This window comes from Mus caroli, chromosome 12 (genome assembly GCF_900094665.2).
Source record: "Mus caroli chromosome 12, CAROLI_EIJ_v1.1, whole genome shotgun sequence".
Classification (NCBI taxonomy): Eukaryota; Metazoa; Chordata; class Mammalia; order Rodentia; family Muridae; genus Mus; species Mus caroli.
Window position 1 is genome coordinate 26,699,320 of NC_034581.1, and position 12,500 is coordinate 26,711,819.

The 12,500-nt window shown below is 43.1% G+C and overlaps 1 protein-coding gene across 2 annotated transcripts in view; it reads right to left on the reverse strand.

Moving 5' to 3' along the window:
* Sntg2 (syntrophin gamma 2) overlaps positions 1-12,500 on the reverse strand; it is a 193,530-nt gene that overhangs the window by 77,393 nt on the left and 103,637 nt on the right. For both annotated transcript variants that reach the window (XM_021179141.1, XM_021179140.1), the window contains exons 8-9: positions 11,229-11,320; positions 2,350-2,477 (exon numbers count right to left, since the gene is read on the reverse strand). In XM_021179141.1, the coding sequence (XP_021034800.1) occupies positions 2,350-2,477; positions 11,229-11,320 (220 nt within the window). The remainder of the gene's footprint in view (positions 1-2,349; positions 2,478-11,228; positions 11,321-12,500) is intronic.

Genomic DNA, 12,500 nt, shown 5'->3' on the forward strand with positions numbered 1-12,500 from the left:
TACATTTACACCATGGAGTACTACTCAGCTATTAAAAAGAATGAATTTATGAAATTCCTAGGCAAATGGATGGACCTGGAGGGCATCATTCTGAGTGAGGTAACCCAATCACAAAAGAACTCACATGATATGTACTCATTGATAAGTGGATATTAGCCCAGAAACTTAGAATACCCAAGATATAAGATACAATCTGCAAAACACATGAAACTCACCAACACTTCTTAAACTCTTCCAAAGAATCAAAGAAATAGAATACAGCAGAGGTACCTTCAGAAAGACGATTGCTACCAGTTGTCTGACCCCAAAGCCAGACAAAGACACTCCAAGACTACTACTTTGAGCTATGAGGAGCACACGCACATTAAGAAACAAATTCAACACAATAACAAATGACTGTTTATGAAGCCAACTCGAATGTGTCCTTGAGACGAAAGGATGGTTAAGCACACATACTAAACACGACACACTAGGCTAAAAGAACGAAGGGTACAAATGCGTGACAATTTCAATGGAGACAGAAGAAATACTTGGCAAAATTCAACAGAATAAAAACAAATTCTCAAAACCCCACCGGTCAACAAAACCAATGAGTGTTTAAAAAAAATCCACAGCACATATCATACTCGGGGATGAAATGATGAAAATTTCCTTTATGATTGGGAACAAAAGAATGTCCATTCTCACTGCTGGTTTTCTGCACAGTATTGGAAGCGCTAGACAGCAAGACGGCGAGAAAAAAGGGAAGCCTAGATACACAGACATGCAGGAAAGGAAGAAATGTAGCACTCCCTGTTGATTCTTGATCCTGTACACAGAAACCACCACAAAGACTTCACACATGGCCACACACACACACACAAGCCAGTCAGAGTGACACAGGGACTCATTACAGCCAGAGGATACAGAATCAATACGTCAATCGCCAGTGTTTCTGAACACTAGGAACAAACCACATAGAAAGAAATTAAAAGAAACAATCCCCTTTGTAATAATGCCCTGTAATAAAATAGTAAATTTAAAGACTATCAGGACCTACTTACTAAAATCTATAAAATATTTGTGAAGGAAAGTAAAGAAGGCAGAAGTGGATGCAGTTACATTGAGTTTTCATGGATTTGGAAAATTATTATTACCAAATGTTCACACTATAAAGAGCAGCCACCTTAGGTGCTAGCAACCGCCTGTAATCCCTGTTCCAAGCAATCTGGCGTCCCCCTTTGTCCTCTGGTGGTACCTACACCCATTTGCTCCCATTTTTATTTAGCAACTAAAAATTTTATTTGTATTTTAAATTGTGCCTTTGCATGTCAGGAGTCTGTAGGGCATGTGCACAGTTGCGTATGGAAGCCAGAAGCCAGTGCTAGATTCCCTGGAGCTGGAATCCCAAGTGGTTATAAAGGACCACTTCACTGTGGGTGCTCGGAAGCAGACTTAGGTGCTGTGGTAGAGCAGTGCAGGTTCTTAACCATGAAGCCATCTCTCCATCTCTCCACCGCTACCAAAAAGGCCTTGAGGGAATTATGCTAATTTTATCACCACACATTGTGTGTGTTTAAATATCCCACTGAGCTCTATGAATACACAGGTCACTCGGTCTCAATCGAAAAGCCCAGAAACACACACATGCTCATGCCACCAATCACACAGTGCAACTCCGAATACACACCATACTCATACCAGGTAACAAACACTGCAAGCACCCACACATACCTTCTGACAGACAAAACTCAATTCACAAGATGTTTATGCTGTGCCTTTGCTAAATGAAGCTGGGCACTGTTCCCTGTGTCTGGCTTGTCTGCAGATTCAAGCAGGAGCCCTGGCCTCTCAGGTTACCCAGAAGAAGGATACATGAGCCTGCATAGATGCATCCCATAATTAACAGGGCTTCCAAACTCCTACTACCATTTACTAAACATGGGAGCTGGCCTAACCGTCTTACTTTATTAATGCAAAAAAGAAATGAAGATCACTGAGCTTAAATGGCTTTTCAATAAGAGAAGCGTACAATCTTTTATAATTGAACCTATTCTGTTGACTTTTAAAGTTGAAGACGGAATTTCTTCTTCTTGGACTATTTCTTGATCACTGACAATTGCTCTTGCTAGAAGAGGGAACAGTTCCCATTTAAAACAAAATCAGTCATTCCAACTGCTTCAGTGCTGCCGGATTCCTCTTGGCCTTCAGCACTTCCTCAAATGCTGCCCCACAGAGACAAATGCCTGTGCCTGCCAACAGTGCCATTAGACACTGAAGCAGCAGATAGAATTGGTATAACATGGGGTTGCCAGACTCCCACAATGCCAGGTTCATTAGTTTTTCTCACTCCCGATGTTGATTACATACCTGAGCTTTTCTGTTCCAGCTTTGTATCTGGAGATCCGAGCCATAGACAGAGGGACTGACAAGGTGTCTAGCCACCGCTTCTCATACTTTGGTTCATTAGCTATGGGCGAGGAAGGTGATGATGGAGCCTGTGCAAAATAACCAAGAGTTAGTCATCACAGGACCAGTTACCGCACTGTCCTCCGGAGCAGATTACAGGTCACTGAGGCACCCCTCCCACAAATCTCAGCTCAGCCCACTTCCACTGATGAAAACCTTTAAGATAACTTCTCAGGGATTCAGAGAGAAAGCATCACCCATGCTTGATCATAAAAGCTTTTAAAAATATGTTTCAAACAATATTTTTTTAAAGTGAAGAAAGCTAAAGGAGGGGGCAAAGAAAATTGCGTTTGGAGGAGGATCTCATAGCCATGACAGATCTTTACTTAAAAACGTTAAACCTTAGGAGGAAGTCAGTCAAAACAAGCTGAGCCAGTGAATGTCAGATACCCTGCAATGTGGGCCAAAATGAAATTGCTTCTACCAATGGCAAATTGATCCTAGTTATATGAGACTTATTTCTAGGCTATCATCAGGCATGGTGGGTCTTCAGTGTCTTTGCTATGCATTCGGAAACATGTGAAGTTATTCCTCTGTATTTTGACTTGAGAGGACACAGTCCCTAAGGAAGTCACTATAGCTCTTCTCACTTAATCTTCAGGCTTTGTAATACTCAAGGACATGGCTTTCAGCCTCAGACAATAGGTACCTTTGAACGGAACTGTGGCAGAACTTCATCTAAAGGAAAAAGTTGACTCATAAAAATGTCCTTATTGTTAGCATTTTGTCAAGGCTCCACTCCAGTTACCTGGCAACAACCAGGTGTGCCTGAGTCACTATAAAGGGGGCTGCTTGCCCCTCCTCTCTCTTGCTCTCTTGATCTGTCTCCTTGCTCCTGCTCTCTCTCTCTCCCCATTCCCTTCCACCCTCTCTCTCCATGTGCCCATGGCCAGCCTCTTCTCTCTCTCTCTCTCTCTCTCTCTCTCTCTCTGTCTCTCTCTCTCTCTGCCTTTCTCTGTCTCTACTACCCTCTCAACTCCCCTCCCCATGCCCCAAATAAACTCTATTCTATACTAGACCTTCCTGTGGCTTGTCCCTCAGGGGGAAGGGATGCCTCAGCATGGTCCCACAGAGGCACCACCTTCTCCTACACCTGACTACATATCCACAAACATATTCCTTCTCTCCTTATCTTTTTATGAAATACTTATAATACAAGTTTTAAGAGAATCATGGATCTGGTATGAAGAGAATAAACAACAAAATAATCAAGTCCCCAGATCTAGAGAGGGAGGGAAGCCAGACAAGCCACTTAGCTGTAAATACAAGGCATTTCTGATGAGAAAGAAAGGTGTCCAGGGACAGATCTGAGTGAGATGCACAGAGAAGAACTCTCAAGGATGAGGACACATTCTAGTCCAGTGCCTGGTCATTTATGCCTGCCCACTTTAGAGACACTCTGGAGTGGGAAACACTCTCCCTTCTTCCTTCTTGAGAGAAGAAGTGTGTTCATTGTGGTCAACCTGGCCCATATTCTGTGGCTTCTCCTCTGGTGTCAGGTGTTCAGGGGAAGAACTGCCTAGGAGACTGAGTGAGGAGCCTTACTGCACAGGTCTGGTTTTGGTGAAGTTACTTGGTCCGCTTGCCTGGTGGGCTTGAGGCCAACGAGATACATCTTTGTGGAAGTGGAGAGTAGCCAAGTGCTCTGCCCACAGGAGGGCAGGCTGTGAGCTTGTGGGAAAAGGCTAATTACCTGGCTGTGCACTCATGTGTGTTCTCTCCCATGAGGGATAGCACTTGGTCATGGGGGCGGGGGTGGTCATTGACTGTGAAATGGCACTAACTTTTTTGGTAGCTCTCCCTTGGGCACTGCTAACAGACATCGAGGAAGCCCCCCTAAAACTGAGGGGCCTGGTGTGGAGAGACATCAGCACAGTGGGTACCCTCTAGAAGAACAGGCTCTGACTAACCTCTGGGGCCAACCATACTAACCCGACAGATGTCTACCTCCAGCCCTCCCAAATTTGAAGATTACTTAATGAAACAAACACTTTAGTGAGGATGCAGATGGCTAGAATGAGGTGCAAACCTACAAATCCAGGGCACAGCAGCTGTGCTACAATAGTCATGACGGGACAATTAGACTTAACTCCTTGCATTGTATCCAAAAGGGTCACATAGCAGAGGAGCCCTGCCAGGCTTCCTGATTTGCATCTCCAATCAGCACTATGCTCCGATAATTATTCAAGAAACAGGAAACAGGTTTTACTTAATTTTTTTTTTTTTTTTTTGGTGTGTGTGTGTGAAAAGAAGACTATTCTAACAAGAACAGTAACTCTTGGTAACGTGCTTTTCTCCATAGCACACATGGATAATCTAAAACATTTTAAACTTCCTTCTCACCCCAGCAATCCAGAAGACTAAAACTATGTTAATAGTTATGATTCTCTCATCCAAATTCCGACAAGTCTCAGGTCGAACTGCATCAGGCTGACTGAACCTGCCTCCTTGTTGGCAATGGCATGTTCTTCATCCTGAGGCAGCGGCTTCTATAAGCAGCTGAGACACATTTATCTACCAGGGAGGGTGAATGCTGCCATCCAAACATCGTATCAGAAGCTGTAACAGCATAGGGACTCCTGAAGCATTCCACAATTGTGATGAGAAAGGTACGTGTCTAAGGTGTCACCTCTATGGATACTCAGCTGCATGTCCAGAGAGTCAACTGTGCCTCTGCTCCAAGCACAGAGAAACCTCAAAGTTATCCGACTTGACAGCAATCACCTATGCTTGTCTCTACCCCCTCGGTTCCCTAGCCTATCTTTGCTCTAAGCAGCTTTTTCCCTTGGATACTTGCATCTGAGGATTCAGCTAGATAATGGAGAGCCTGGGTTTCCTGGCTCTCTCTTGTCACCCTGTCAGGTTATTTCTGCTTTGTCACACAGTCCAGCTAAATCAGAAATCTGCACCTGCCCCTTGGCCTTTTGAAGTCAGCAGAATAGCACATTGTTCCTTTTCCATTGTCCCAACACAGACCCCCTAGAGGGGGTGCTTTCCTGTCACCTGCCTTGCTGTCAGAGCTGACAATCTTCAACCACCTGGTTCCTGTGGTTTGAAAGCTAATGCCTTGCCTTAGCCAGATTAATGCTTTTTAAACTGCTACCTCCTGTCATTTGGAATCTCCTAGTCTGAGAATTGTGCTACACAGGAAGCCTGAGTGGCCATTTAGATTTCCCTGTCTTATGTCTGACAACACATGTACATTGACTTTAAAACCTCACTGCGCATATAAATCACATAGGCAATTTCTCAAAGACAAGCCCTCAGGCCAGGTTTAATGACATGCAGTTTACTTATATTGAATGTGACCCTGGACTCTGCTGTAAATATTCATGTGACCTTGACCCTGCTGCTTAGTCCCACACTGTAAAGTGTTATCTTGGTTCAGGTGTTACTCTGAGTGGTTCCTCTTCTCCTTCTGTACCTTGCTCTGTTACAAGACAGAGGTTTGTCTCCATCTTCCTGTGTTTGTGAACTGCACAAGCATCCTTTTGTCTAGCATTAACATAATTTTGCAAACAAATTTTAACATTCTATTCATTAGAAGAGGATGCAATGCTTAACAATGTTTAAAATAATTTCTCTTTGGAAATGAGCATCAAGTGATATTGCCTGAGGTCTGGCTGGCAAAGCCATAAGCAAACAGAGCCAGGTAATATCTAGTACCTTGCCAACAAGCCATGTCCTGTCTTTACTTCACCTGAGCACAGTTTGTGATTTCCTGCCACATGCAGATACTAGTAAAAATTACCCAGCACTCACAGGTGAAGCCCCATAATTAATTCATTTCTTGCTCTCTTTTCTTTCCTTTCCTTTTTTTCTTTTCTCATTTCCTTTCTTTTCTCCTCTTTTCTTCTCTTTCTTTCTTCCCTTTCTTTCTTTCTTTCTTTCTTTCTTTCTTTCTTTCTTTCTTTCTTTCTTTCTTTTTTTCTTTCTTTCTTTCGTAATGTTATTTCTACAAAAATCACAACTTAAAAGCACTAGACAAAATGACTAAGGACTTGACTGCTAAAGGTATGGTTTGTGGTTATTTTGACATAATATGCAATCTTTTAAAAAAATCCATTACTCCCTCACCATGACCAAGCAGAGTACATTCAAGGTGTCAGTTTGAACACAAAGTGCCCCACACAGCCTTTGATGTGGTGTGTGTATTTCTTGCATGGAGCTCGTTACCCATGTCTCAATGTTGTTTGTAGATAACCATAGAATGATTTCAGTTTTTAAAGAATGTTTTGATCAATAAATAATCACTAAACCTAAAGATAAGAGTCTGTCTCTAGCTGTGTGGACACTTCATGGTCAATCGAAAAATAATGATGGCTGCACAGCAGACAAAAACCTGCCTGTGGGTCTCAGCTTGCAATTTCCATCCTTACAAACCCTGCTGAGGCTGTGGGCCGTTGGTAATGTGATTTTAGAGAACAAAACTACACAAGCATGATTACAAAAATAGAGAGAGCAACGAGACCCCAGCAGAGAGAAAATGATGACCCCAGCAAGGCCCTGGTTGACAGGGGAAGCTGTGAGACCCTCTGCGTGTACACAGGCAGTCCTTTCTCATGGGGACTCGGTCCGATCTGTTCTTAGAGGGGACTGCCAAGTGCCTGCGAAGTATTAAAAAAAGATTTCAGTGAGAAGTCCCAACTACTGCTATGCCTTATATCTGCGCACGATGACAGGTGACAATGTCTCAGGTCTGGCTGGGAAACCCCCAGCAAGCAGACAAAGACGATGCCTAGTGCTTTGTCAGCCGCTTGTGTCCCTCTCTTACTTCACCTGTGTACAGCCTACTCTAGCTTTACCTACTTCAACTTGTCTAGACTATAATACCTAACAAAGAGAGAGTAACAGGTGATAAAAAGATAAAATAAATAAAGTATGTGGCCATCATACTCTACTAAATTTGAAAAAAAAAATTACTGACATAGAAAAGATAACTGCCAGGACTCCTGCTCTGCCCATCCTAGCTCTGTGCACACTTTGTGCCGTGGACATGAAGCCTTGTGCACACCTAGCCCTATACACATCTGTCCTGTTATAATTGATTCCATTAACACTGGTCCTTTGAACATCTGGCCTTTTGCATGCCTGGCTCCTTGGATACCTAGCTCTGCCTACACCCTTTGACTCTGTTTCCCCACGCCTGTGTCTGCAGCTTTGGCTGCAGAAGAATAAAATAAGAGTAACTGAAAAGTCCAGGTCTTAATAAAGGCACAGGGTCCTGCGTTCATGCCCTCCAAGGTATTTCTTTCCCACAGCCGAGAGCTGTGTCAGCTTGCTTTCTTTCTTTCTTTCTTTCTTTCTTTCTTTCTTTCTTTCTTTCTTTTTGTTGTTGTGATAAAATACAAAGGAAATAGGAGGAATAGTTTATTTAGGCTGTTTCAGAGTTTATAGTTTATGGTTGGCTCCACTGTTGTGTGTGTGTGTTGTCTGTTTGTCTGTCTGTCTATATGTCTCTGGTTGTGTATCTTTATGTTTCTCATTCTCTCTGTCTCTCTCTGTCTGTCTCTGTCTCTCTGTGAGTGTGTGTGTGTTTCCCAGTGAGAGGTACATAAAGTATATGTGGGGAGAGATAGGTCCTAAATGTGAGCTGTTCCAACCAATAGGCATAACAGTGAAAGAAGAAAGCCAATGAACTCAGGTGTTCTCTCTGTACATCCTGCCAGCATGACACCCGTGGTTTAGTTCTAGCACAAGCTTTCTGCTTTGATGGAGACTGAAACCTGTGAAGCAGTGAGCTAAGACACATCTGTTCTTTCTTAGCTTGTTAGCTTTGGGTACTATGTGATAGCAACAAGAAAACCAACATACCTAGGCAGGCGACTGAGCCATGAGAGATGGTAGAGAGTCAGGGGGCCCCTGCAGATACCATGTGAAAGTCAATTCTATTTTCCCACGAAGGCCATCACTCTCCCATTACTCTTATGCTATTTCTAGGATCTGGACCCCAAACTTGGGACTTGTAAAACTTTGAATATTCACACTCCATTTTCTGCGGGGCTCCTTGTGAGATGACTCTTTACCACTTGGGATTCTGAATCAGCCCTGAGCAGCCTCCTTGTACTACAGGTCTCACAGATGGGCACAGCCCCCAGCCTCCATGAAGTGTTACTTTACATGGGCCAGCACAGAAAATTGCTTGGTGTAGATGCTGCCCACTAGTACCATGGCAACTCTGCCAAAGAACAGTGTGCAGACCTCCTGCTATCCCAAGTAACAGCAAGCTGCTGAGTTCACAAACAGCGCTTCCGGCCACCTCTCCTGCAAGAAAGGCAGCAAAGCACAATTCCCCAGGACAGGAACCCTGCTCCTCCTCTGGTCTTGTGCAGGAGGGAGGGTGTAGGGGAGGGAAGTCAAGTAGGTCCTCCCAGAATTCCTGTGAACAGCAAGCTTATGATGTTCCCTTCTGGGGAGGCAAAACTGGACAGAGCACAGCTAGGCTAGGATACTCTGTGTCAGGAAATGTGATTTCATTCAGAATTACCATGCCAGGTAACTACCCTCTCCCCCACCCCTATTCCTAACCACCCGGGGATTATCTGAAGAAAACCATCCAGAACAAGAAGCAAGCCAGAAGGTTGTATTGATGAAAGTGATTTTAACAGCTGGAGGAACTGGAATCAATTCATACACAATTGCATCCATGTATTCACACAGAGATGAGAAAACAGCGAGTCAAAGGGAGCTTCCCCACCTCCCATCCCTGGAAGACACTCAGAATGCAGAGAATGAGGGTGAAGGGGCAGCCAGAGTGGACCTGCTGCTCAGCAGACTTATCTGGACATCCACGCTCTACTCCTCCAAACAGTCCGGATCTTGGAAGCTATCCTTACCTTATTAAAATGTGGTCCTTAAATAAAAATTACAATGATTTTTAAATGTGAATTGATGCTGTAGGTTGAATGTGGAATGACTCCTATAGGCCCCTGCTTTGAATGCCGCTTCTCTAGCCTGAGGGATATTATGAAAGATCTGGATCTTTGGGAAGTTGGGTCTTTCTGCGTAAGAGGGTAACTGAGTGGGTGTTTGAAGGTTGCTCACCCCACACTTCCTGCTTTCTGGTCTTTTATGAGCTGGTGTAGAGTAATGAGCCTGTACCACATGCTCCGCTACAGACTCTTCCATGCCTTCCCATCACGGTAGGCTGAAATCCCCTGAAACTGAAAGTGAAATAAACGTTCTCTTTTTGGAGCTATTTCTCTGAGGTATTTTGTCTCAGTGAAAACAAGAGTAACTAATAAAATGGCCTACAATATAATTTGTATATGGCTTGTATAAATAGGTCCTATGTTATGGGGAAGAAGATATGCACCATCTGTATTTGTTTAAAAAAATAAAACAAAATCAAATTCCAATGTACTCTGAGGAAATTATGTGCCTTTTTTTCCCCCTGCAAGATTCAAATATGGATAAGGTATAGTAATATTTCAGGTTAGAGCTCAGTCCAAATACAGTGTGGACCTCTGAACGTCAAACTCTTTAAAGAAAGAATTAAACAAATAGCTTCCAGGAATCAGAGGTATAAAAGTGAGGTATGAGGATAAGCCAGACTTACAAGTCTGCCCTGGCTTCCCCAGTTTAAGAGGAAAGGTTTTCTGAAAGAAGCACTTTTTAATAAGCAGGTAATGAAGACTGCTGTCAGTATGTAAATGAAGGTAACTACTACCTGATGTCGGAGATGATGGGTTATTTTGACTGAAGCACTACATCCCCCTTTAAGCACTATTCGTAGCAGAGCTTACATACTTCCTATTTTGAAAACAGAGGTTCCCTGCTTCACTTCGGAAAAGGGGCGTGCCATTGCTTTGTCAATCTCATCATTCTTCTTTCAGCTTCCTTAGTCACTATGTTATGGTAAATGTTACATCAGTCATTATTTATTCACTTGCAGGTTTTAATGTCCTGTTGAACGTGACAATTCACACTGTCAGTTCACTTGTCCTTCCCTGCCTATGTGATCCAAGGTCTCCAAAATGGTAGTCAACCATGTCATCCCATACAGACAGCATGTTCCTAGCTGGGTGTCTTCTCTACTTTCATCTTGTACAAGGCAAGACTAAGATGTCTACCTCAGGTCCTTTGTTCGGATTCATCAATGACTCCTGTGTCTAGGGTAACACAGAACATCAGCCACTAGAGCCATTTTCTGCTTCTCTTTGCTGACTTGCCTCAACTAACAATAGGTTCCCCATTCTGGCTTCAAACTCCCGAGCTCAACTGATTATTCTGTCTCTGCCTCCTCTCCTGAGTAGGTAAGACAGACTATTGAGGTATGCTGTTGTGCCTGGCTCAAAACTAAGATTTAAAGTCAAGTGATGGCTTTGAAAATTAGGATGCTGTTCATCTCTGGGCTCAAGACTGGGGATAGAACTTGTGAGTGTGCTGCTTATCCTTTGTTAGCTACAGAAGCCAGATTTTAAATTACTGAAAGCTATTTAAACTGTCAAGGGGAGGAGTCACGGCACCTTGTAATTATAGGAACAAACAGGAAACCCTGCTGTTAAGGTCACGTGAAACCCACAGGCTACTTTGAATTCTACCTCAAAATGAAGAATAATGTTTGCTCCCCATGCAATTATGAACTACTGGTTTATGGTGCCTTAGTGGGTATAATGACGAAGACCCCACATGGGAGTAAATGCCTGTCAGCATTGTTCTTTCCAGAACATCTGCAGGTGCCTCTGTTGGATCATGGACAGTTTTCCCCTCAACCCAGGGCACTTGGGATTGGGGTTTCCAAGTTATGAGGTCTAGGTCGGGGGATTGCACGTACTTACTGTGTGGCTGCAGTGTCCATTCAGGTGCAGGCCACTGTCAAAGAGAGGTGATGAGGCCCTGCTGCTATGGTCACTGGATGGCCCTGGGGACCCTGAAACAAAATGAAAGGTCTTCATTCCAGTTGTAGTTTTCAAGCACATCATGTGTGCCTGTATGACTGCAAGATGGCAAAGCACACAACCAGGGCCAGCCATCCCTTGCTAGGTCCCTCTCAGGGATGGGGAACTGAATGATAAACGGGCTGAGAAAGAAATTAGGGAAACAACACCCTTTGCAACAACCACAAGTAATATAAAACGTCTTGGTGTAACTCCTACCAAGCAAGAAAAGGACCTGTATGACAAGAACTTGAAATCTCTGAAGAAAGAAATTGAGGAAGACATCAGAAGCTGAAAATACCTCCCATACTCATGGGTTGATAGGATTAACATAGTGAAAACGGGCATCTTACAGAAAGCAATCTACAGACACAATGTAATTCACATCAAAATTCCAACACAATTTTTTACAGACCTTGAAAGAATAATTCTCAGCTTCATATGTAAAACAAAAAAGCCTAGGCTAGCAAAAATAATGAGTACAGTAAACGAACTCCCAGGCTAATCACCACCCCTGACCTCAAGCTGCACTTCAGAGCAATAGTGATAAAAACCGCATAGTGTTGGCATAGAAACAGGTTGATCAATGGGACTGAATTGAAGACCAAGAAATAAGCCCATACACTTATAGACATTTGAGTTTTGAGAAAGAAGCCAAAACCATACAATGGGAAAAAACGAAGCATCTAATGGTACTGGTCTAACTGGATGTCTGCATGTAGAAGAATGCAAATAGACCCATATTCATCAGCCTGCACAAAACTCAGGTCCAAGTGGGTCAAAGGTCATCATTAAACTGGAAACAGCAGAAGAAAAAATAGGGAACATATTGACACAGGAGATAGATTCCTGAACAGAACACCAATAGCTCAGGCACTAAGATCCACAATTAATAAATGGGATCTCATGAAACTGCAAAGCTTCTTCAGGGCTAAGAACACCATTGATAGGACAAAACAGCAGCCTACAGACTGGGAAAGAATCTTTGCTAACCCTATACATCTAATATTCAAAGTATATTAAAAACTCAAGAAACTAGACACCAACAAATCAATAACACAATTAACATACGGGATACAGAACTAACCAGAAAATTTTCAACAGAGAAATCTCTAATGGCCAAGAAGCACTTAAAGAAAGGATATATATTATATATAATATGTATGTTATATA